Here is a 25,718-nt window from a genome sequence, read left to right on the forward strand (position 1 = left end):
CCCACCTTTTCTGAATACGCAATTCCTCTCCAGTGTAATCTGCATTTCTCTACATTCTTATTTGAAGTAACATTTTCAAAAAAGATGTTAAGTTTTCTTACACATTGTCTTAAGGTCCAATTATCTATCACAATGGAACTTCCATAAACAGGATCATTCTTTAATCACAGATATCAAAACTGAAGTATATTACACCTACAGAAAGACAAAGGTATTTCTACGGCATGAAGCAGTGGCATGGACAGCTTCATAAACCTGTGATCATGGCCTAGTGGTCACCTAGCAGATCTCAACATGGGCAGGCATAAATATCCTAACTTGTAATTATCAATAGTCTTTACAGTACTTTGCTTAACCAAAGAAGAAACCTGTCTCTCAAATGTACAGGAGAATGAATACTAACATGTGGAGATTATGTGAATTAATCAAGGGGACTAAGGTATTGGTCTGCTAGGAAGAACTCCTAACATTAAAAAAAAAAAATTTAAAAAAATTACTCCTTGGTAGATAGACCACAGTCATTGAAGGCCTGCTCTAATAGGCAGGGAATATGACAGGCAGGGAGCCTAAAAAGGTCTCTTCACAATCAGTGTCAGGGAAAAGGAGAAAATATGAACTGGAAGGTCTAATTTGTGCTTGTTGCCTTGTGGAAGCATTTAAGGTAGAGGGAAGTGTTCCACAACTTCTTTTCTAATGTGCTTTTGACATTTCCTTCGATCTTCTACTTAACGCAAACACATCCACTTTAGGATGTCCAGGCTATATTTAATTGTTTAACATGGTAATGAAATATCTGAGTCTGTATCAACTGGTAGGTATATTCTACTTCCCAATTTCTCTTAAGATTTCACAGAATGATAGCTATGCCACTCAATCACTTTTAAATCTGTTTAGTGCTTTCACTGTGCAACTGGCTGCCAATACATACTTTTCAGGCCTAAAATTCAGATCATCGTCAGTAAAAATGAAGAGCATTCTCAGCCTAACAACCTGTCTCAGCCCACCCCAAACCTCTTCGAGAACTCTACTGTGCAATACACACGGGGTGAAAGGAACAAAACTGAAAATCTTCTTTATTTACTTGCATTTAAATGAAGTGAGAAATTCTATACCAAGGATTTTGAGTAGTTTTGCTTTATGAGATCCACTTCTTCGATTTTCTTACACGTGGGCACTCACCCTTCAATCTCTGTTTCTAAAAGCAATGTCTGTCGAAGTGACTCCGGAGAAGAGGTACACTTCCGGATTTACATTGGTTTGATAACCCCAACCAATGAATTGCTGTTCCTTTCATACTTGACTGACACAGCACACAGACAGGAAACTTTGTTCCACTTATGACAAAGCAATCCTTTGTCAATATGGCAGATCACATTCTTCCCAATAATTACGAAACTGTCAACCACTTTCTTTTCAGTCAGAACAGATAAGTTACCATGAAAAGGAGTGGTGCTTCATGACACTGCTCCAATACCTCAGTGATTCACTGTGTTCCAGCCAAATAACAAAGCAAAGTCCTACCCCGGTACTTGGTCCCTGAACTTGAATCACCAAAATATCTCAAGACACACACATCATCTCCCAGTTTATATGTACACGCTGTAAGACTAATATGACTAAAACTAGAATCCCAGGAAAAGATAAAAATCAAGGTTTAGAGACGTTAGTTAACAGGGAACACTGAAAGACGCCATATGAATTTGGAGTTACACATCTACGCAAAATACCAGAATTACCAAAACCATTGAACAGTAGCATTTTTAAAAAATCAAGTATATAAATTGTGCTCCTTTAGAGCCATTTTTAATTTTGTATTATTTTTCCAAGGTAGTACTTAACATTCATTCTCAGTTCAAGACTAATTGCCTTCCTGTGGCATCACTCATCTGGGTTTGTCTTGTACTCACAAGTGACATTTGTCATCTGTTTCTTCAGTTGTCTCTTTACTCAAAGCCCAGGTCAGAAAAATTCACCAGCAAGGAGTACCTGTATGTTCTCCCTCTACGAAAGCCAGTGTTACAGCCTTTGTGATCAAGGAGAGACTCCTAAGGAATTCATTTGACACCAATGTACAGGGAAGAAAGTTTAAGAAAGAAAAAGGCTGACATTCCTCTGAAAGACATATTTGTCTGGGGGAAGTGGAAGTGCCTTCAAGACAAGGTTTTCTTCAGAACTTATGTACAGGTTTCAGACAGACGGAGGGCTCCGTTTGCCTAGATTTTGAGATCAGAAACAGAACTGTTTATTATGCTCCGTTATGAACTAGATGGATGATTTCATTTATGTTATTATATTTTTATGGATTTCAGAGAGAGAGAGAGAGAGAGAACATGATAAAGTGTACTGAAATTCTTGTATAGCTCCACAGAGTAATTCTGCTCTAGATAACATCCAATGATTGCATTTAATCAGAAAATCATCCTTCCTCTCCAAAAGGTAAAGACTATGTCACTGAATGGAAACATAACTCTCCAAGCAGGTGACTCTGGAGGGAGGGAACAGGCTATCATACAAATCAGCAGTAACATTTAACTTTTAAAATGTTACTGTTGAAGTTACTGCTAAGAGAAACTTCATTCACTTTTCTATCATTATTTTAAGCCACCTTCTCCCAAGAATACCCTCCCTGATTTGTGGTTCAGAGGTTTCTAAAGCCAGACAAAATGTCTTCATATTTAATTGCTCTTAATGGATTTTTCTTCCCTGAATTTGTCCAGCTGCTTTTTAAAACTATTAAAACATTGTGAGTCTGCAGCGTTCTGCAAAACTGATGCAACTTTCTCTACAACCAGTGATACAAAAACTTCTGGAAGATGCAGTAAGCATGAATTTCCTGCAGCAGTTAAGAGAACAGAAAACACAGAAAGTATCACCATCAGCACTAGGCTCATTTAAAGAGATTCCCTCTTCTCTGTCACCACTATGGGTTTTCATCCCTTAGCTATAATGAAAATAGTCATTTGGAATGATAATCAGTTTATCTTCTTTCCTTTCCAAAAAGAAAGTTCAAGCTAACTACACAGATGACTGAATCCATCCTTTCCTTTTTTTCTCCTTCCTCCCTTCACTCCCCTTACTGGATCCTGTTTGATCTACCTCTCCTTCTACAGTGTATACCAGGATTGGAATCAGATTTTTCAGCTTATGTGTTTTCAGAAAAAGTTCACAAAGTTCTGATTGTATCATTAAGATAGCTGGGAATGGATCTTTGTGTGATCCCAAGAATCAGAGTCTGACAGGTAAATACATGAAATGGATCCCAATCCTCTTTGGGAGAGGGGAGAAAAACAATACCTGAAATAACTGTAGAAAACACGTTAGGCAGCGTCAGTGTCGTTATGATGTCTGGTAATACAGTTTTTTTGCTGTTTTTCTGATGACCCTGAGAATTCAGAAAGAAGAGGCTAGGACAATGCCTGCAATAAGAAAAACACTAAGTGAAACCTAACCCAGGAAGAAAGACTGAATGAGGAAACCAGGAAATATAGATACACTTATTTTGGCTGGTAATAACAGGTAAAATTTAATAGAGGAACTTTTCGGCCTTGCGGAACAAAGACTAGGCTAGGGAAAAAAGAAAACGGGGTGAAAGATCCCTAACTGACTGACTGTTATTTCTTCCTTATCCGGGATGCTGGATCTCTCATCGGTCCCATTTCTCTAGCAAATGAGATAAGAAAAATGACACAGCATGAGGAACAGAAGCTCTGAGTTATGCCTCAGAAGTTGGGGGGATAACTTGTACAAACCAAAATGATACTGGACAGTGACTCAGTAATTAGTGCTAAATAACTTGAATATAGCATCCCAGAGAAACAGCTGAAGGTGACAAGCCAATAAAGGTTTTCTAGGTAGCTGCAAACCTTCTCAACATAGATCTAGAAATACTTTTGCTTGAAATTACTGGAACTCAAAGGTTTTGTTTGTTTGCTGTTAGCATGCTTTAACATTTGAATCTCCAGTACTTTTTCAGCATCTGGCCTCCCCTTCAAGGCGAGCACTCAGACCATGAGGACTTGGTGGTTTCAGCACCGTCCTCACTCACTTGATGTGCTCCATGAAGGCAGGCAGACACCAGAGATTGCTTCTTGCTACACCTTTATGTAAGTAAACATGAGAAGCAGAACTGATTCCTGTTTCCCCTCTAAATACTTGTTCTTCTAAGGGTGCTTCACAAAGCAGAGCACAATCATACTCAAACGCTACTCTAAAACACTACTCTAAAAACATTTTGAATGATTTGCCTTTTCTTCAAAGCATGAGCTTATTAGCCTCACGCAAGCTACTTGTGGGTTCTTTAAAAGACCCCAAGCTCTATGTCTCCCCATCCTCCCACCTGCTACCTTCTCCATCTATTCGTACCCCATCCACTAACACTTCAACCACTCCTCCCCACGCCCCCAGAAAGGACTGAATCTGTGTCCCTGGGAAAAGGGGGAAACAACGCAGCAGAATGCTTTAATTAGGTATATGCTTGAAAGACTATTTAAAAAACTAGAACCGAAAAGTCAGATCTGGAGAGAGCAAATTCAGAAACTCAAAACTGGCAAAATAGAACAATTCTTTGTTTCTAAACCGAAGCAAATATTTCATCTTTTAAAGAAAGACCCTTAAAATGTAAAAGATTCATTTCTGAAGAAATGCCACTCATTAATGAGACACAGTATCTACTTATAGCTTATGATCAAACAGAAATCTACAAACTACAAAGAAGAAAAATAGGGTGGTATGTTTTGTTTTAACCTTTTCTATGCAACGAAAGAGCAATCATATGGAGTATGATGTAATTGTACCATTACTGCCCCTTCTGCAAACAGAATACTTTTGAAAAAGCAAGCACCACATACCTGGTCAATATAGTCATTTATATTTAGAAAAAGAAACATTTGGTCATTCAGTATTATCAACATTCAAATAATATTCTTGCCTACTGAAGATGTGTCCTCCATTCAAGTCAGCACTGTTCTGCTCAACGAACACGCCTCTCTCCAAACAATCTGAATTGATGAGTTTCTCCACTGCCACACTTCAGCATGTCTCGGTTTAGCACCCGACATTCTCATCACAGAGATTGAAGAAAGGAAGCATGCTATTATTATAAGTACTATTAGATGAAGTTTATTCTGCACAAAGGAAACTTCTGCAATAGGAGAATTAAACATGCATAAAAAGCTTTTCTGAAGAGACTTTTCCATCAATCTTGATGATACTTATTTTATTTCCACCCAGAATATTTGGATTTCTAGACAGAGATCATACATACAGGAGGACAAAGAAGAGCATTCCTGCCAAATTTCCAGGGCGAAGCATCACCGTTAGAAAACATTATGAATATTGTTTGGAAATAGATAGCATGTCTAGGGTGAGAAGGGAATGTTTCCTCTAAGTTTTTATCTTGTCTCCTCCTCACCCAAGCAAAGTTTCTCCCCAAACCACATTCCTTCCTCTTTTACCATTAACATTCTGAGTATATTACAGATTTGTCAGAGTTTTGAGTTCTCATAAATCCATTGATTAAAAGGGACGAATGGCTTAATAAATTAATATACACTGAAAAAAATTCAGAACTGCAGACATTGAAATAAAAAACTTTTTTTTTCTAATTTAGTGCAAATACAAAATATTTATAATCAAATAGCAACATACACACTCCCTAAAAAGACCTAATACTTGTTGTGACCTAAGCAGGTATACACGGTTTATATGTGCAGAGAAGGATTCCTTTGTTTTGTATGATGACAGTTAATAGAGACATAAAAAAGGGACAATTTATCAAATTTATCTAGAGGTCAAAGGCAACATGTCAAAATTCATTAGTTAAATTGTTCAGTCTCATTCTTTTTAAGATTTTACACCTGCTCTTGATTCCTTTCAACGAGAGGGAATATACACTCCTGTCATTATTTCATTAGATAAATCATCTAATAAGAAAGTTAATTATTAGAACCTTGTACAATTTTGCTGTACACAAAATTGGACATGCTGCATCATTTGTCTGTGTTCATAATAGTAAAAAACAGTTCTGCTTCTTTCTCGGTCATGGGACTACCTACAAACTCTCTGTGTTTTAGCCGACAGAGGGACAGAATTTTACACATGCACACCCCCACCCCACCCCCCCCAGAATACACAAAACCCAAAAATGTAACTCTAACATTTATTGCTCTTTAAGAAATATCTGGATAAATGTATCTTCTTTTCTAAATTAGGGCTCAGTTGTGCTTTACTCTAATTAACAGCATGAAATACAACACATTCTTTCCTTAATCTTTCTAGGTAACATTCATATAACACCACGTTTTAGGAAAAAAAAAAAAGTACTACTTTCAGCTTGTCTGCTTTACTGATTTACAAGAAATAGCATTTATTTTTAGCATTCCATAATAAAAGATCTTTTTCTGAAGCCCAAATACAGTTATTCATTCACTCTATTTTTTTGTACATTTTATAGACGACCAAGCGTTATTGGTAACACAATCATCATTACCTTTCAAAAATTAGAGTTTTATTAATAAATTTTCTCTGAAATATTTTGAAAGCGTACACATAATTCTTTTACCCTTAAGAGGTAGAATTCCACTTAGTCTTCATAAACATAGTTTGCATTAAGAATCCCAATTTTTTAACATTGCTGAGTGATCACGCTAACTGATCATACCTATGGGATGCTAAAATAACCTCATTTACGATGTTACCAAAGGTAACAAATACTCTGATACAGAAGAGATTATATGGTGCACAATTCATAAATTTAGCCATCTTCATAATCCAAATTTCTCTTAGGTCTTGGTCTTTTAACAACTTCTCTAGCTTTTCAAATAACTTCTCACATGCAATTTCTATCCATCTTGACACGCTGAAGGGACAAGTTCATGATCGAAATGAATTAATAACCTTTAAAAATCCTTGCAGAAACAGATATTGCTAGCTATGGGCTTTGTTGTAGTTTTACTGATTTTTCTTTAAAATTACCTTTGATGATTTTGTATCCACCTCTTTACCCCCCCCCTTTTTTTTGTTTTGCCAGTATATCTTAGGATCAAAGTGAAAAGTTTTTACTCACAGAATTACTCACTCTTACCCATTGCACTCCACAAAACTGAATGTTATGGAAAGTATGTCCTCAGGTATTTTTCATCAGCAATTCAGTAAAAGATTTTGTGCAATTGCTAGATCCCTTGTTCCTAATTTCCTGTAAAATCCTTTCTTTTGTGACAGAAAATTGTTATCATCAGCTGCAGTTAACAGCTAAATACATTAAAAATCTTCATTGTTTAATTAATAAGAGACGAGTTTCTGTCATCTTAACTCACTCCTCCCCTTGGCATGGACTCTTCAGCAAGTTCAGGCCAGAAAGTTAATTTTTATCAGCTGAATACCCATTACTGTAATTTCCTCCACTCCAAACATACTGAATTTTTGTATCTACTTACCTAGCTCCCCAAGTGACCCTCAGTGTTCCGCTCTCTACCTTCTGCCTTCCTTCAAACAGAAGACATCTTGGTCCTTTGATGGAGAGTGATACTGTGCTCCTCACCTGAACAGTTACCGTCTTTCCTTGGCTTGCTGGAGTTTTTTTGTTTTATTTGGGTTTTTTGGGTTGTTGTTGGTTGTTGGGTTTTTTAATTATTTTTTTTTTAAAATCTCTCCTACCATGCCTGGTGAATTTATGACACAGAGGTTGCTGTTGGGGAAAAAACTGGCAAGTGTCATTGCAGACCTCCCACAATCCACTCTTGTATTATTCTATATATACCTTCCTCCCTTCTCCCCATATGCTCTTAGCCTTAAAGTATGTTTTTACTTCTCTCATTTTCTTTACATTCAAATTCTCAGCAGGACTACAATTTTCCTTCCCTGTGATTCTTCCTCTAGCCACACTTTCCTCTTCCTCAAATTATTTGTTCAGTCTCACTCGGTCTTACAGTTTTTACTCTCCTCAGACTTCTCCCTCCCCTTTTCTTATTTTTCTTTTTCTGGACATAATAGCTTGCCATCCTGTATTACCATGCTGTATCAGACTCAGACTGTATTTCCAGATTGCTTTCCACAACGCACTCTCCTGAAAATGTTTATCCCATTAAATCCCATAAAAATGCTTTTTGTCTCCATTATGATGGCCTATGTCTTCAGTATTTAAAAATCAGGTCATTCCTTTCAAACTTATCTCTATTTTATATTTGCTGTTCCAAAACACGTAATAATACCATGCTTCTCTCTCCGAGTCTACACTAAGTCTTAAAACAGTTATATTTCATATCTTCTCAGAACATGACCTATCTTTGTCAAAATCCTTCTAGTGAAGGGCCTGCAATCTAACAACTGCTGTTTAGTCAAAAGTGAGGGGTGGTATAGAATCCCATGTGCTACGCTGATGACCATTATATTTTCAGACAGAAGTAAAGAGCATATAGAAGGTATTAATAGTATCTCTCTTCTCAGTGTCTTCCAGAGCCACTGAATCTTTATTCAATTTCTGTTTTTTCACTTTCAGAGTCTCCATTTTCTCTGAAATTTCCATTTATTCCATTCCTACCCTATCATTTTGATTTTATTTTGCAAATATATTCTGAAGTGCAGGTTTTCACCTTACCCATCTTTAGTTCACCTACCATATCTCCCAATTCCTTCTGTAATGCCCTTGATCTCAGCAAATTTCACTTTCATTGAGGAATTCTGAAACTTGCTTTCCTGACCAAGTCTTCTTCTAAATATTTCTCTGATTAAGTCTCCTCTGATCAAAGCGATTGTTTCTTTCCACTTTTCCTGTACGTGCCCTGCGTTGCTACGTGGCAATAATTTATATTAAAGGCTTTTGGTGTCATTTTAAAATCTTGTTCTCAGACGACTTATGTGGAAATCTGTTTCCTTATATGGGATAACCATTCTCTTAAAAAAAAAAAAGTTCCAAAAACCTAAGGGCTTGAATAAAAAGCAGCATTCACAAATCATCCTACTGCCTTTTCCAACTTTTGTTTCAGGAAGGTGTCTGCTCCAGCAATTTCTACTGATCCTATACCACTGTACTGTTTCAATTAAACTAAGCTTTTATATCTAATTAAAAAAATAATGGAAGTTTTGATGAATTCTGTCTAAAAACACTACGTGGTATTTTGAGGTTATTGCAGAAAAAACCCAGTTGTGAGTCAATGAAGTAGAAAATTGCTGTCTTATAACAGATCCTCTAAGGTGCAAAATGTTCTCTTATTTGCTGTTATCAGTATGTCTAGTAATTGCTTTTTGTCCAACTATTTAAAAAAGGGGAAATAGACTTATAGTCTGGAGAAAAAGAGACAGCAAAACATATTAAATTAAAGCATTCATTTAATTGTTTTCCTATTTTATAGCATTAAGAAAACATACCAGAAAGACATTTGGCCTATCAAAATGGAAAAGGTAGAGAGTTGAAAAGAAGCTGCATAAAAATACTAAAACAAGCAAGCAACAGGTCACATTTTAAAAGAAACGCTCATGGTGTTTTTTACTTTAGTTCTTTGGAAGAAAAAGCCTTACTACTAATTAAAAGTATTTCAGCCATAAGGTTGAGAACACGCCTAGTAACATTTCTACATAGTTTTAATTATAAAACAGCATTGTAAAAAAAATTAGGTCTACATAAGAAGGAACATTACAAAATTGCTTTCTGTAACAAAACAACAACTCAGCATAGACTAAGATCACATCCTTCTGCCATGATTAGCACACATTCACAGTTGTATGTTCCTGGGCTTTCTAAAGACAGTTTAGGGAGTTAGTTTGATTTTGGTTTGGTTTTTTTTGTTTTTTAAATACTTCTGCATGGTTTTGAATTCTCCTCGGTTTTATAAAGACTGAGAAAAATGAGAGGAAATCCTGTTATTTACAAATACATAACCAAAACTAAATTTCTAAGAATTCTTTAAGAGACAAATATGAAGAAGGTCTGAGGCAAACATTTGAACTCAGACAGTAGTTCTAATGTCTAGTAAACATGGACAGGGAGTATAAATTAGCTGAATTCCAGAACTAGATCGATACCTTACTTTGCTGCAAAAAAAAAAAAAAACAAAAAACCCACAAAAACAAAAAACCTATGGGATTTATTCCTCCCCCCTTCAATTTTTTTTTTTTTTTTAAACTAGACCATTCCGTCTTCTACAGTATAGCCTTGCAACTGCAAATGCAGTTTGTACCATACTTGCACCCAGATATTCTGAAAATCCACTGGAACACAGAAGTAGCTCTTTGAAAATCCTCCTTGGAGTTTACTAAACTTCTTTGATGTTTTCACCCTGACCACATAAACGAATTTTTTATTAAAAAGAAAGGTGATTAGGACCATTTTCATTACAATGATAAAGAGTGCCTGACAGATTTATTTTTCTTCTAGACAACTTCCTAGCCAAAGTCAACAGCTAACAAGAAATCTATCTCTGAATTCATGTTGGAGGATATAACTCACTAATTAAGTGTTCCTCAAACACTTCAAGGAACATTCAGATTTTCTGACTGATCCACTCCAAGCACTTCTCCATAAAGAGCTACTACAGTTGAGTTTAACCTGAATAAATTGAGGTTTCTTTTCTTTTTAAGGTAACCTCAATCTAAGTTCTAGCATCCTAGTCCACGGTAAATAGTGTTCCTTGATATAGGAGTAACTTCCATCATTTTAAGGCTCACTTAGGTGAATTTCTAAATACAGTGTCCTGGCAATCCTCCAACTTATTCACATATAGACGGAAATGTTTAAGTATCTGTGTACCCTCTGCTACTCCGATGAAACGCAGTTTTTTTATAAAAATCCTTGAAGACAGACAGGATTCTTCTCTTTGATGAATTAACACACTCAGAATAAGGTAAAATGGCTGTGCTGTCCTCATGCTCCTCATAACTTGTCCACAATCCCCTGGATTTGACTAAAATCCTGTCTAGAAAGCTATATATTCATTTCCCAACCACAGAGATGTTAATAATAGATGGCTTACGGAAACACTGCAGAGAATCAGCATACGGGAGCTTGGTGCTACCTAATACAGCTGTATTAAAATGTTTTATTTATTCAAATTCTGTGTTGCAACAACTACAGGGACACAGTTTCTAATTCACAATAAGTGAACGCTCACCTACCTGCAAAAGACCGCAAATATACTTTAATCAAGACTATCAAACCACATAAGGACTATAGTAGCAACATCATGCCAAAGCAGAGGAGATGCAATCAAAGTACCGGACAACCAGGCTCTTCTGTAAACCACCCCCATGGATGAGCACTAAAACCTCTTACAGCCTCACATCTGTGAAGGAAGGTTTCTAGGTGTCCCCTACTCTGGACAACCTTCTCAATGCAACAGATCCAGATGTTTTGCACTGACACACACTAAATTCACCCAGGTACTAAAATTTCTGTTAGGACAGCCCTACCCGAACCCAGCCATTACATTAAAAAAAAAAAAAAGTTCAGTATGATCAACTGCATTATAATACAACCACGTAAGATGATTAAACTAACTTTTTCCAGGTGCCAGATATCTGCCATCATGTTTGGCTAAAATCAGAAATATCTTACTCCTTGATGAGCTTCTAATCCTGCCTCCTCAGAAGACGTCAAGAACCGATAACCATGGCAGACACTTACACCTGGTATCTTTATATTCTCAGTAGCATCAAAATCTACAAAGTGCAGTTCTAGTCGTTGTCTCCCTCTCCTGAACTGCCCTTCTTATCTATTCATCCCCCACAGTCCTCCTCACCTCCCCCAACATGTTGACACAGGAGAGTTTTAAAAAGAAATCAGAATGAAGTACATTGCACAGAAGGGAGATTTATTTTAGCATAGGCATATAAGAAGAAATGTTGAGAAAACTACTTGAATGCAAGGACTCTATTAAGTTATTTTAGCTTTTATCCACATTGAGATATTTACTTTGTACTATTTCAAGTCAAATAATTTTTTAAAATGCAGAGTTCAGGTGTGACAGTGCCTGTACAGAATAAAAATTGCACAAACTTAGCAATTTTGCTGGACATTTTACATCAATCTGTGGGTGCCCAAAGACATTACTGCAAAAAGTGGTCTATATAGAAATATAAGGCATAATGCAACCAGCTCTTTCAAAAACTATCTGTACAGGTATTACTTCTTTGAAAGGAAGTAATATCTCATCAGAATGGAGGAAATATTGATCTGGTAAACAGCAAAATACAGCATCTTCCTAACCTTTCACTTCTGCCACTGTAACATATATTCAGAATATATTTTCGAAAGTGTTTTTTCTTTCTTTTTGTTCCCCAGGATCAAGAAAACATTTACTGTATTACCAACAAAACAATCCATGCACAAAATTGTGACAGAAAAAGACTTGGTAAAAAATTCAGACCTTCAGAAAAATCTATGAAAAAGACATGTAAAATGCTTTTCTTCCTGAAAGGAGAGGGGAAAAAAAAAAAAAAAAAAAAGAGGGGAAAAAAAGGATGAATTGTAGAATGAATACCATATAATGAACAATCCATGAAAATAATGCTCAATTACCAACCCCATGCAACAGTGAAAATCCAATGTTGCAGGGACTATACATACTATAGAAGGACAAACTACACCCAAAGCAACCTAAAAATCTCTCACAATCCTAGAAGTTTTCTATTTATAAAACAAAGAACATACAGAATGCTTATTTCAACCACGTAAATTTGCACTGTACCACAGCAAGTAATTTCAGATATACTGCCTAAGTTTATAAGACTGTTCCTGTCTGATTTCAAACCTATCTTATATAATAACCTTCATGTGATTCAGCACTCTCCATCAATTTCTCAGTACTCTCACACAGCTCTCCTCGTAGCTCACAAATGCCACCTTTTCTTCACACCCTTCTCTCTCCTCTTTACTTTACCATCACAAATTCCAACAACTTAATTGATGACATCTAACTTTGAAAGAACTAAAAAAAGAGAAGAGAATCATAAAACAAGGAAATGTGACTCCCTTTTTTTTTTTTAAGTCATCTCTTACCTCTCTGCAAAAAAAAGTTCATTACAAAGTAAATCAAAACAGCATGTAACATGGTGACCAAAAATACACCAAAAACTTACTATTCTTGACTAAATGATTTCTTATACATACAAGGTATGAAGGACAAAAAGAAATTCTCTCATTTGTGTGTGTGGGGAGAACCTTTCTCCAGACTTAATCCAGACAGCTTTCCCACTGCCAACTCCAGACCAGCTTCATCATCCATTAATAAGATGAAATATGATTCACCTGTGATTTTTATCAGTTTCAGCCAAAAAAAAAATTAACTGAAAAATATTTTTAGGGTCTTTTCATGCATATAAAATCAAGACAATCTCCAAAATTATTATTGGGAAACAAAATCCCACTTTGGACTACACATTTATAATGAAGTTCGTAATGAGATCAAGTAGCATAGTATCCTTCCCAGGTGAGGCCAACCTTAAGAAACATCATTGGACTTTTGTGTTTTTCCTTTATAAAAGACAAAATACTCTTTTGTCAGCTCCAAACAATGCTCTCATGCTTGGAACTGGAATTGTTTGAAATAAATCTCCGCATGGTAAAACAATTCAGATATACACAAGAAACAGGTATGCTGGAATATCAGCACATTGCATGCAAACAGAAATTGCTTTCAGCAAGTCAAGCACAAATCACACATTTTACTGCCATCCATGCTTTTGAAACAGGACTGCAAAACAATCACAGTTTGCATTTATTTTAATTGCAGATAATATTCTGAGTTACGCTAAAACACTCTATACCTATGGAAATACATATAATGATTTACACTTCACCCTGAACTCTCTGAAAATGCAAGGAAAATAATTTACTAATCCTCTATCACTTCTTGTAATAATGAGTCATTAGAACAAAAGCCAGAGAGAATAATTCTTCACAAACTATTCTGAATTCCTTAACCTGGGAAGAGGACAAACAACAGCAACTATTACAATATATGTTTAATTAACTGATGAATTTCAACACTCATTTACAGCAATCTTCAAACTAACTCTCCGAAGTCATGTAAGTAGTAAGAATAGATGAATGCTTTTTATGTTTTAGTTTTTAAATTACAGGAGTTATTTCTGAAAAAAACTACTTCAAAATGGCTTGGTGCAAAAATGGCATTCATATGACTTCTACTGGAGTGGGGGCTTTACAAGACAATGGGAACAATTTTCCTAGGACCCTCTGATTGGACCTCTCCTTCCATATGCCAAGAGAAGACATTATTTCCATTCACTCTTCTACCCTTTATTTACGCTGCCTTTCTCCCTCTTTCCATCCTCCCAATGGGAGGAGTTGTCACAGGATTTTTCAGAACATACTTACAGTCCCTACAAAATGCAAAGAACACTGAAAATGTTTTTCTAATGCTCGTATATACATAGCATTGACGTCTTTCCAGAACGAGCCCTCCCTATTTGAAATACACATTTACACACACTTTCACGGGAAACAGCTGCTTAAGACCACGCAAATATCTACAGTGTTATGTGCTTTCCTGCACCTCTGTCTCAATCATAAGCTACACATTCTTTCATGTGACAATACAGTAATGCTAACTACTTTTTACAATATCGCTATAAGAAATGTTTTAATTTTATTAAAGTTCTGATACCTCTATATGGACTTACAGAAAAGACAGGATTTCTTCCCATCTTACATAAGAATGGTATCTAAAATACTGAAAGGAAATTTAAACTATTTGGCATCTACAGAAATAAAAAGCAACCTGAAAACACTTTTCCTAGTACAAGTCCAACACCTGCACAGCAGCTTTCAAGTGGTTGTGATTCCCTCAATATTCATACATACCCAAATATCTGTTTCCTAAGAAAAACTGAAGTAACAGATAATAATAATAAAAAAATCTAAAATGTGTCAAGTTAATTGATCTGGCATTTCAACAAATGCTGTGAAGATTTATTTCCACTTACATTTATAGTAAGTTGTACATATAGGTGAACATTTCCATTAAGATCCAATTAATATGCCAAAAAGTAACTGCAGGTAGATACTCCAAACTTAGATTGAAATTAATCTATTTTAGAAATTCAATCATTTAAAACAATACATTAAAAAAAAAAAAAGCAGCATATACAGACCTTCCAGTAGTCAGATTGTAAACTGTAGTACCTCTGGTATGCAGATAATGCTGTAGGAAAGAAAAATGAATGTTGAATTTGTTTTCTTGCATTTTCTTTGAAGATAGAAAACCTTAAGAGTCAGAATACACAACATTAAAATGATAAATGATTTAATAAAAGTAACACTGCCACAATAAGTACACTGCTGTGGGTAATTCATTCCTTAAGATTATAATTTTGTTTTATGAAATGTCAACCCGAAAGTATATTTATTATTAATCTTACAAATGTAAATCAAGCAATATTTTAAAGAAAACCTATAACAAAAGAAATAATTTGAAATTTTGGGATTTTCATCCTGGACAAAGCTGTTCTAAGATTTAAAAATTTAATCATGTAGCTCATTTACCATGCTCCCTGATGTCCTGTAATTTCTAAAGAACTGGTGCGGAGGGACATACAAAGAGAAATCAATTTCACATGCCCTTTCATTCAGTAACTAGAGAAACAAAAGCAAGCGGAAAAAAGCTTACATCTTATTCAACATCTACGACCAAGACTAACCTGGAACAGTGCTAAGAACAACTCTGTTAGTAGAATATTAGTTCTACTTCACAACGGATTTCTCACATCACCATTCCTGCAGCCCTCTTCCCCACTAAAAACTCTGGTTGATTCATCTTGCCCTTCAGCTAACAGGCCACATCAGACTAGAACGCAAACAGGCTTTACGTTCTTATAAGAACATTAGACTAGGCACCATTGAAAAATGGAGAATTTTAAATAATGTTTCACTGCAGTAACAACAAGATTTTGATTTTTTTCAAGTGTTTGCTTCTTAAGATTTAAGAATGGTTTCTAAACAGTATGCATTTTCCAAACAACAAATGAAGACAATCTCTGCTGTGAAAAATTACAAACACTAAACAAACTCTAAACAGATTAAGACAGTAAGAACAGTATATACTTTATGCGCAGATTCTTTTCCTGCAAGTACCATGGCTAAACAATGTCCCTAAATGTTATCACCCTTCAATGCCTGTCCTGCATATTCATTTCCATAACAAAAGTCCTGAAGTTTAAGCAAAATAAGAACAACATACACATAATGACAAGGCCCACAGAGGTTTTTCTTCATCAGAGTACACCTTTGCACTCATCTGTCTTATGGAGACTCACGATCCTTTTATTTTCAAACGCCTAACTGATACATGCTGAATCATGCTCATAAGGTGCTCCTCACCACTGGAACTGCTTGTGAAGCCAGCTTCTAATTTTGGTGCTCTAAACTGTGATTCATTTAAATGCCCGGAGTAGAAAAAAAATTAGGAGAACACTCATCATCCTTACACTACCAACATCTAATATGTGTAAACACTTACATGGAACTTAGCTGAATAAAATAACTTAAAAAACTAGTTAATCAAGCTAAGTCTTTCACAATTTAAGAATACAATTCCTCCCCCTAGCCCCCCCAAAAACTTGGTACAAACTGAAGGATATGACTGCAGTCTAACAATGTAAGCTTAAGAATGTTAAGACTAAGCATATTTCAGTCACATTCTGTAATTACGTTATGAAGAATTTCACGATAACACAAAATAACCTCGTACCCCAAATACTCCTCCTAGATTCACCTTCTCCCAGGTATCATTAATGAATTTCAACAGAAAGGCATAATTAGCTTTTGAACTTGGGAATGACTTTCCTTTCCCAAATAGGAAAACAAACACACACACTATGAAACAGTTTTGTAATGCACTACACTTAAATAAAAGGAAATATTTTTTTTTCACTCAAGCAGTACCTATCCCAATTTTAAAGGTTAAAGCGTATTACAGATACTTAAGTCAACAGCACTGTATTATGCAATATTTAGGAAACTGAGAACTTCTTGTAATCTATTTTTTTTAAGAAGTAACTATCGTAGTCAATTATACAGGGGGTATGAATAAAATAACAAGATGAAAAAATCATTAAATACAATGCTAAGGATCTATACTGGGAAAATAAAAGGGAGAACTTTTTCAGTGCAGCTGTTAAAACAGAGGAGGATCCACATGAGCATATCCATTACAGAAGAGCTGAAATATCAGCAGTACCTTAATTGCTATAGGGAAACATATAAGTTTATAAAATGTCAACAGTTTAAAAAAAATACAAAAATAGAGAGGCAACAGAAAAGCTGAAAAGAAAAAAAAAAAAAAAAGGGTGCAGAAAAAGGCACCTTACTGCTATTCAGTGACCAAACCATTCCTTATGCAAGTATAGCAAAAAGATGTACAGCTCAATCCCATCTTCTCGCTCATAACTCTAGCTAGTCAGAGCATGCACAGCCCTGCTACCCAGCCAAACAGAATCAGTGGAACAGAGGTAAGCAGCACTGGGGGGGGCGGGGGAAGAGAAAGAGAAGACATCTGAAGGTATTCACTCATTCAGATCCGATAAAGCCCCCTGGAGGAGGAAGACTGGGATGCACAGGAAACTAGGCTCCACTAATGTCACTTGCTATAAAGAAACTTGCCCAGAGAAGTTTTAGCACCTCCATTCCACTCTGGGAAAAGTTCTTATATTAAAGAAAGGAGTCTTTGCTCCATGATATTCTGCCAGTTTTCCTTAGAGTGCTGATCTTTGGAAATAATTTTATTTTTTAACTCCTCCATTCGTCAATAAAATTTAGCAACTTCCCATAGAAACAGTTGAAATGACTGCTTTAATGTGCCAGGCTCATGCTACAATTAAAAAGAAGTACATGGAAAGCATGAACTGCTGAAGCACATTTCATGTTTATGTGGTAAGATGATATGGCCTTCATTCTAAGGAAGGTCACATTACTCTTCCAGAGGAACAAAGACAACACTACAGTCCTCAAGTGTCTGAAGTATTCAATCCTACTTAGGGCTTCAGTAACCTCTTCTAGGGGATCCAGCCTTCCCTTCTAGGGTAACGGTGTTCTGCTTCTACTTAACATCTTGAAGATGAAATGCTAATATTTTCAGTGTTTTGCTGAGAATGCGTAACAATGAATCACAGAAGTATCCCTTACATAGGAGATAGAGGTCTCTTTCCTCCTCATTGAAGTTCGACAACTAGAAACTAGTATTGATGCACAATTTCAGTATTTAACAGTGCTCAACTTACAGTTAGTTACCTGTGAAAGTTTATTTCAGCCCCCTTTACATCTAGATTAAACATCTGCCCCACAAGCCCTCAAACTCTGCTGAAAAGCACTGAAGGACCAGGAAGAAAAACAGAAAAAAAGAAAAAAAGGAAAAAAAAAAAAAGGATTCAAGAGAGCATTTTTTTGCGAGAGACCACATGAGACATCCCTAATCAAACATATCCATAAGAAGAATCTTGCATATAAGAGGTGGCGAGAAATCAAATGATGAAAGCAAGATTTTTTTAAAAAACTAAACCAACCTTCCAATTTTTAAAGAAGTAGAACATAAACCATAAATTTGAACCCTACCACACTTTCTATGCCCTGAGCGAGTCAGTAAGCAGACATTTATCCTCAGTTCTATGGTGTCGAAATAGAGTATCTTATCTAAAAAGCGTATTATGGAACTACAAACAACTTCTCCCTTACATTAAGTTTATAACTATAGGAAATAAGTGCAAATCCCTCAAATTACGAACTTCATTCTAGATTAAGAAAAAGTGAATCAGCTGAGCCACATAAATTTTACCCAAGTTCTTATCTGAAACATAGGCTATGCTTCATCAGTGCTATGATTCTAATTATAGGATGATGTTCTCTGGTTTATTAACAAGTGAAAAGAAAGTCACTTGTGTCATGCATCACATTAGTAGTATTAAGACAACCAACCAACCCAAAACCAACCAAAAAAAACCCTCAACACTAAAGGCTGCAATGTCATTTGCACCTTTACTTTTCATCCAAGACTGGTCATTCCAAGGTGACACAATTTTTGTCAGAAAAAAATTTCTATGAACTACTGCCTCTCTTTCAACATGGGGTCAATTCTTATTTTTACGGATGCAAGTGAATTACCCTGTTTCAATTAAGATGTCCTTTTTTAAACATACTGAAATGACTGCTTTCAAACCACTTTTAGGCCCAGCAGAATTCTGCAGACAATCTTATGATTATGAACTTAATATTGAGCTTTTCCAATCTAAACGTTTGTCACTAAAATTCTTAAACATATGGAATTGTCGGAGGCCAAATACACAGCAAATTTTTTTCGGCATGCAAAACACTCCTGAGCATCTAGAAAATGCATGTCCAGACTCAGAAAGAACACGACTGAGTGTCAACAGTAGGACAATGTTTCTTGCTTCACTCTCAACTATATTTGTAAAATTATCTAGTCAACCACAGAAAACTCTCTTAAAAGTACAAACCTCAGAGACCACATTCAGACATCTAAACCAATATTGGACAAGTGACTCAAGAATTCCTAAAGTGCTCATAGTTAACTGTCTCCATCCTTCTGCACAGTATTTGGGCAACCCTAGTCTAGTGGAGGGTGTCCCTGCCCATAGCAGGGGAGGTGGAACTAGATGATCTTTAAGGTCCCTTCCAACCCAAACCATTCTGTGATTTCATTACTTATTGTATCAGTTTACACTCTTCCTATTAACATCGCTCTCCAAAACCTGGCAATTTACATTTTTTACCTAACAGGTAATACTTACATGATCAGACTCTTGAAAACCGTACAACCTACTGAGTGGCAGTGACAGCATTTACCTGAATACGAGGGTGGTATATGCCCTGAAGATATATGTACCTTTTCAGAACAATCAGCAGCAGCTATATTGCTTGATGAGAATAAAAGAATGTTTACCTAAAATAGCTCTGAAAAGAAAAACATCATCTTTCCACCCAAAGAATTAAAACTACTGGACAGTAAGAAACCTCCTCAGCTCTGGCTGGCTTTGGAATCTGTCTTTGAGTCTCTGCCACCTCCTGCAGAGCTGACCCTCGATGATTTCATACAGTCACAGTCTACTTGTTTCCTCCTCTTACAGGTTTTTACAGCCACCCAGAACTACCCACTTCGCAATATCTACAGTTACTTTGACACTGAGAGCCTTTATTATTTGTCCTTGAAGAGTTTGCCTTCCCCTCTTACTATGACTGGGGTCAAGGGACATCTCAGAATCAGGACAGGGATGATACTGGTTTCTTATTTGCCCCTGTTTAAGATTCCTTGATTTGACATAAAGAATACAAAACAGATTTTACATATTAACACATATATAGTTTCAGGGTGTTGTGGATTTTTTTTTTAAATTCATGTAATTTCATGAGAAAATGGTGATACTTTATAGAATACATAATTGTTTCAGTAATACCACAGACAATCTCTTTTCACATGCAGACTCTAAAAACATAACCTAAACAAACAAATAAGGGGAAAATGGGGACCAAAATGTCTAGACTGAATGACATCCACCTACCTGTCATTTTTAGCACATCAAATCATGCAATCACAAAAGGATGGCTTTTATGATGTGCTCTAAAAAACCTACTTTGTAATACCTGAAAATTTAAGAGGACTTTGAAAGTGATGCAAACATGAAGCAGTTTGATTATTTTAGTGCTTGAGTAAGGAAAAAGCAAACTAGATACTGACACCATCTAGTGGCACCTTGCAAGGCTAAGTGTGACTAACAGATTTTTGGCTTACTGAACTTTAAAAAGCAAAAAGCAAGCATTAATTTGATGACATATCCCTGAAAAGAGAACTTTAGAACAACTCAAAGCTCCATATTCTTCTGTGTAAAACAATACTTGTTTTCTTAAATAGAAATTTCTTTTTCTTAATGTTATTTTTTAAAGAAGCACCAATATTTCTAAGTGCTTCTCTGATATGAAAATGCATAGTAAGATAGAAAATTAGCTGAAGAACTGCACAAGGGAAGTAAGGAAAGGGTACATGTGATGGCTTAAATCTGACAATGCTTCCAGGAAAAATAAATCTTCATTAAACACCTAGGACACATATGCAGGTTATGGAAACAGCTTATTACATAGTGCAGGTTCTATCCACAATAGTGTTTCAACCTAGCAAGATGAACACTGCTGGGCCATAAAATTAAAAGCATCAAAAGGTGAGGAAATTTCAAGGTTGAGACAATGGAATTGACTCTATGCTGGGTAAAAAACTGGCTAGACGGCCAGGCTCAGAGAGCTGTGGTAAATGGAGTTAAATCCAGTTGGCAGCCGCTCACAAGTGGCATTACCCAGGCCTCAGTACTTGGGCCAGTTCTCTTTAACATCTTTATGAACAATCTGGACAAGGAGATCGAACGCACCCTCAGTCAGTTTGCAGACAACACCAAGTTGGGCAGGAGTGTTGAACTGCTCGAGGGTAGGATGGCTCTACAGAGGGATCTGGACAGGCTAGATCAACGGGCCGAGGCGAACTATATGAGGTTTAACAAGGCCAAGTGCTGGGTCCTGCACTTGGGTCACAACAACCCCTTGCAATGCTACAGGGCATGGAAAGCTGCCTGGCAGAAAAGGACCTGGGGGTGTTGGCTGACAGCCAGTTGAACATGAGCCAGCAGCATGCCCAGGTGGCCAAGGCCAACAGCATCCTGGCTTGTATCAGAAACAGTGTGGCCAGCAGGACTAGGGAAGCGATTGTTCCCCTGTACTCAGCACTGGTGAGGCCACACCTTGAGTCCTGTGTTTAGTTTTGGGCCCCTCACTGCAAGAAAGACATTGAGGTGCTGGAGCATGTCCAAAGAAGGGCAACGAAGCTGGTGAAGGGTCTAGAGCACAAGTCTTATCAGGAGCAGCTGAGGGAACTGGGGGTGTTTAGCACCTGGAGAAAAGGAGGCTGAGAGGAGACCCTATTGCTCTCTACAACTACCTGAAAGGAGGTTGCAGCCAGGTGGGTGTTGGTCTCTTCTCCCAAGTAACAAGCAATAGGACAAGAGGAAATGGCCTCAAGTTGTGCCAGGTGAGGTTTAGATTGGGTATTAAGAAAAATTTCTTCACCAAAAGAGTGGTCAGGCATTGGAACAGGCTGCCCAGGGAAGCGGTTAAGTCACCATCCCTGGAGGTATTGAAAAGACATATAGGTGCGGTGCTTAGGGACATGGTTTATTGGTGGGCTTGGCAGTGCTAGGTTAGTGGTTTGACTCAATCTTAAAGATCTTTTCCAAGAGCCAATGATTCTATGGTTCTATAACGACCAAAAAAAAGTGTTATGGAAGCTAGAGCAGCAAAATGCAGCTCAGGTCTTTTGTTCCAACCTCAGGATAGAAGTTGTTCTCCATTTCCTCCAGAGATTTGTGCTGAAAATATCAGGGAGACTATCAAAGAAGCCTAAAGCATGTCTTTCTTTTCACACAGAATGAAGGTAGACACACAGAGGCAACACTCATACATTTAATAAAGAAAATTCACCCAATAGTCCTCTAAGTAATTCTGTTAACAACTACACGTTCTCATGTGGAAATACAACGCAGCAGCAAAGTGGTGAGAAGCTCACTGTCCTATGATCATGTCCCACTATGAGTTGCTCAGGAGACTTAGAAGTATTAAACGTGTAAGATGTACACAAGTTTGACAAGGAGTTTACTGTTACAGAAATCCTTTAGATAATGAACTCTAAGAAAGATCTTAAAATACTGAGAATATCAGTGAAGGAACACAATGGAATCACGTGATGCTCAGAAATCCTTCAAAGAGCATATTCTGCAAAATGACATTTAACAATCAAGTGTTTATTTTTAATACTGCCCAAAATGAAAGTTTTCCAACAACCAGTCAAAAAGCATGGTCCAGTTAGAGTCTGGACCCCAACCTTCACACACACTATTTATAAAGAACATTTTGATGTTCTAAGCTTAAGATAGCATTCTTACTTCATCCTATAGGAATTCCATGCAATGGTTCGAACTGTCTGAAACTAAACCTCCCAAAACTTAACAGCAGAATCCTGAAGATGAAATAAACAGCTCTAAATAGAAGTAATCCAATTTCTGCCAGTTATTAACAATTACAAACAACAAAAAAATCTTAAACCAAAAAAATCACACTCATTTGAAACACAGCTGCCTCTTCCTCAACCCATTCAGATTGCTATGCTACTTAAAATCCATTCTACTTCTTCAAGACTCATCAGTAAAAGACAGCCCAGCACCTACCCTGCAGCAACCAGCACAATCCTATCTAAGCTGGGAAGTTCTCTCAAATTCTTTACGGTGACTCCTACTTCTCTGTACCTCAAAACACAGCACATTGAAATACTTCCTAATGACAATACTTTCCTTCAAAGTCCTAAAAGACTGAGACATTAACCACTACAGAGAAATTCTCTACAGAGCTGGAATTGCAAGTACAGAGGAACACGGGTACATTGTTGAATCTGGGAGATGTTCTTGCAACAAAAATACTTTACACAACAGCAATCAAAAAGTGTTTAAATTTTGGGCTTAGGCTGTATCTTAATAAATGAACACCTCAATAAATATTCTGTATTTTTTTTTTCAGTTTTGTTTTAAATTTTAGCCTAACAAGTGCTAAAAAATGCCCGTGGACTAATTAACACTTACAAATTTATCTTATAAATTATTTGCAATTTTTTAGTGCTTTTGACAATGCAGTCACAATCTACAAACAAAATAAGTATCACTAAAACTGTTCTGATGTACTACATAAAAATGCGATCACCACTTCAGTACAGCAATAAAAATTATTTTAGTGTGGTATTTATTGTGCTTTAGTAACTGTGTTGTGAATAATTGCATGGTTTTTTCCACATCATTCATTAATTGCATTATCTACTTTTACCTCCAGGAATTTTGCTTAGAAAACAGCAATTCAAGGATAAAAGTATGTCTCCACTTGTGCAACTGTTAGTTCTCCTCCAAGTCACAGGCTGGAACACAGCCAATATATATATGATCCTTCTACAAAACAGATATAAACATCCCTAAGGAAAACACACAGATGACATCAGAGTTCATGAGCTCATTAAGGTTTGGGTTCTAGCTGAATGCTGTTTAAAGTCCTCTGTCTACACACTGTACTCCTTATGGAAACCAGTGTCATGGAAAAAAACCCCTAAAAAATCTCCAACTACTGATGTAACATCAGTTTCCTCCAAGATGAGCAGCACAATAATTGTGGTAAAATCCCATCTCTCCCAAGGAATGCAGTTGCAAACAAAGTTCACAAGTATATACCATGGAGTCCTAGCTGGATTCACAATGCTGCCAGCATCCAAAAACCTACATGACAACTCATCAACCTCCTCTGGCAAAACCTGAAGCTGAGGTTTCACATTCTGGGGCAATTGCATCACTTTTTTCTGCTGGGTTTATTTTTCAGTTGGATCAGTTCCCCACACAGCTGCACATTCAGCTGTGCCAGCACAAAGCAGAGAGCAGCAACAAGCAGACAGGGGTGCCACAAAAGACATGCCCAGGGATCAACAGGTTTGGAAAGCTCTGAAACAATCAAACAGCTGGGGAATAGCTGCCTCATTAAAGAAAAAAAAAAAAAAAGAGGAGGAAGACATCAGATTAGAGTTAAGAAAATGCCACTGAGAAAACAAAAGAGCTTTGACTAGGAGGAGCAAAGATTCTCATTCTGGGAAATCCTAAAGCCGAACTCTAACCAGTTATCATAAAGATGATGAAAGCTGGGGAAAGAAACCACCTTGAACACGCTTGCTAAGCTGAATCTATCTGCCTTGGTTATAATCATCTGAATACAAGTCAGCGGCTCACAGTATTCACAATCTGCAAAAAGGTTGATACCTTGCCTAGGACTTTCTCCTAAGAGTAGCAGCGTGCAATTAACAAGACAACTCAATTTCCTGGCTGAAAACCCTTTAGCTAACAACAGGAATTCAAACATACTGCATTCTGGAAAAACCACAAGCTGCAGACCAGCTTCAGATATTTTAAAGGCTAGGAAAAAACACTGTGATATTCTAGTTTAACCTCAGATATAATGCAGAGAAGAACGAACCTCATCCAGCAATTTCTGATGTGAACTCACAACTTTTGTTGGAGACAAGTACTTCTTTTTTACAAAAAAAGCATACTAAATCTGGACTTCAGAGGTACAAGTGACAGAAAACAATGTACTTCAAAAGAAATTACTACATTTAACAGGTTTCATTTAAAAATATAAATATATATGCTAGATGTATTTAGACTTCAGCAAGACATCAGCCATCAACTTACTCCATGTGCAAAGGTAGCCCGCCCCTAACTGATATTCCCTGCATACATGCAACAAGGGAACTATTTGCCTGGTTAGTTCCAACAATGACATGCACTAACCTGCCATGAATCTTTCTCAAGGTCCCTCTCTTCTGGGGTATGAGTCCTAATTCTTGTAAAGAAATGACCTACAAGGCTTTTTTATGATTTCCAAGTATTGGCTACATGAAACTACTAATGCGCAATGAATACACTCAACCGAATGATCCACATTTGTCAACATATTTGTGAAAAAATGAGACATATCAAAACAGAAGGAACAACATACATGAAACGTAACAGCTCTCTATCAACCAAGCATTGCTTCACCTTGATCACTGATTAGACTTGTGCAATCAACTAAATTTTGTTCTACTTCACACAAACTATATTGCCAACGCTTTTAAACAAAGAACCCTATCACACTGACC

At 36.7% G+C, this 25,718-nt stretch overlaps 1 protein-coding gene across 13 annotated transcripts in view; it reads right to left on the reverse strand.

Annotated features, from left to right (window-relative positions):
• KDM6A (lysine demethylase 6A) overlaps positions 1-25,718 on the reverse strand; it is a 159,908-nt gene that overhangs the window by 95,084 nt on the left and 39,106 nt on the right. For all 13 annotated transcript variants that reach the window (XM_075773662.1, XM_075773647.1, XM_075773672.1 and 10 more), the window contains exon 4: positions 15,103-15,152. In XM_075773662.1, the coding sequence (XP_075629777.1) occupies positions 15,103-15,152 (50 nt within the window). The remainder of the gene's footprint in view (positions 1-15,102; positions 15,153-25,718) is intronic.

This window comes from Balearica regulorum, chromosome 1 (assembly GCF_011004875.1).
Source record: "Balearica regulorum gibbericeps isolate bBalReg1 chromosome 1, bBalReg1.pri, whole genome shotgun sequence".
Lineage (NCBI taxonomy): Eukaryota > Metazoa > Chordata > Aves > Gruiformes > Gruidae > Balearica > Balearica regulorum.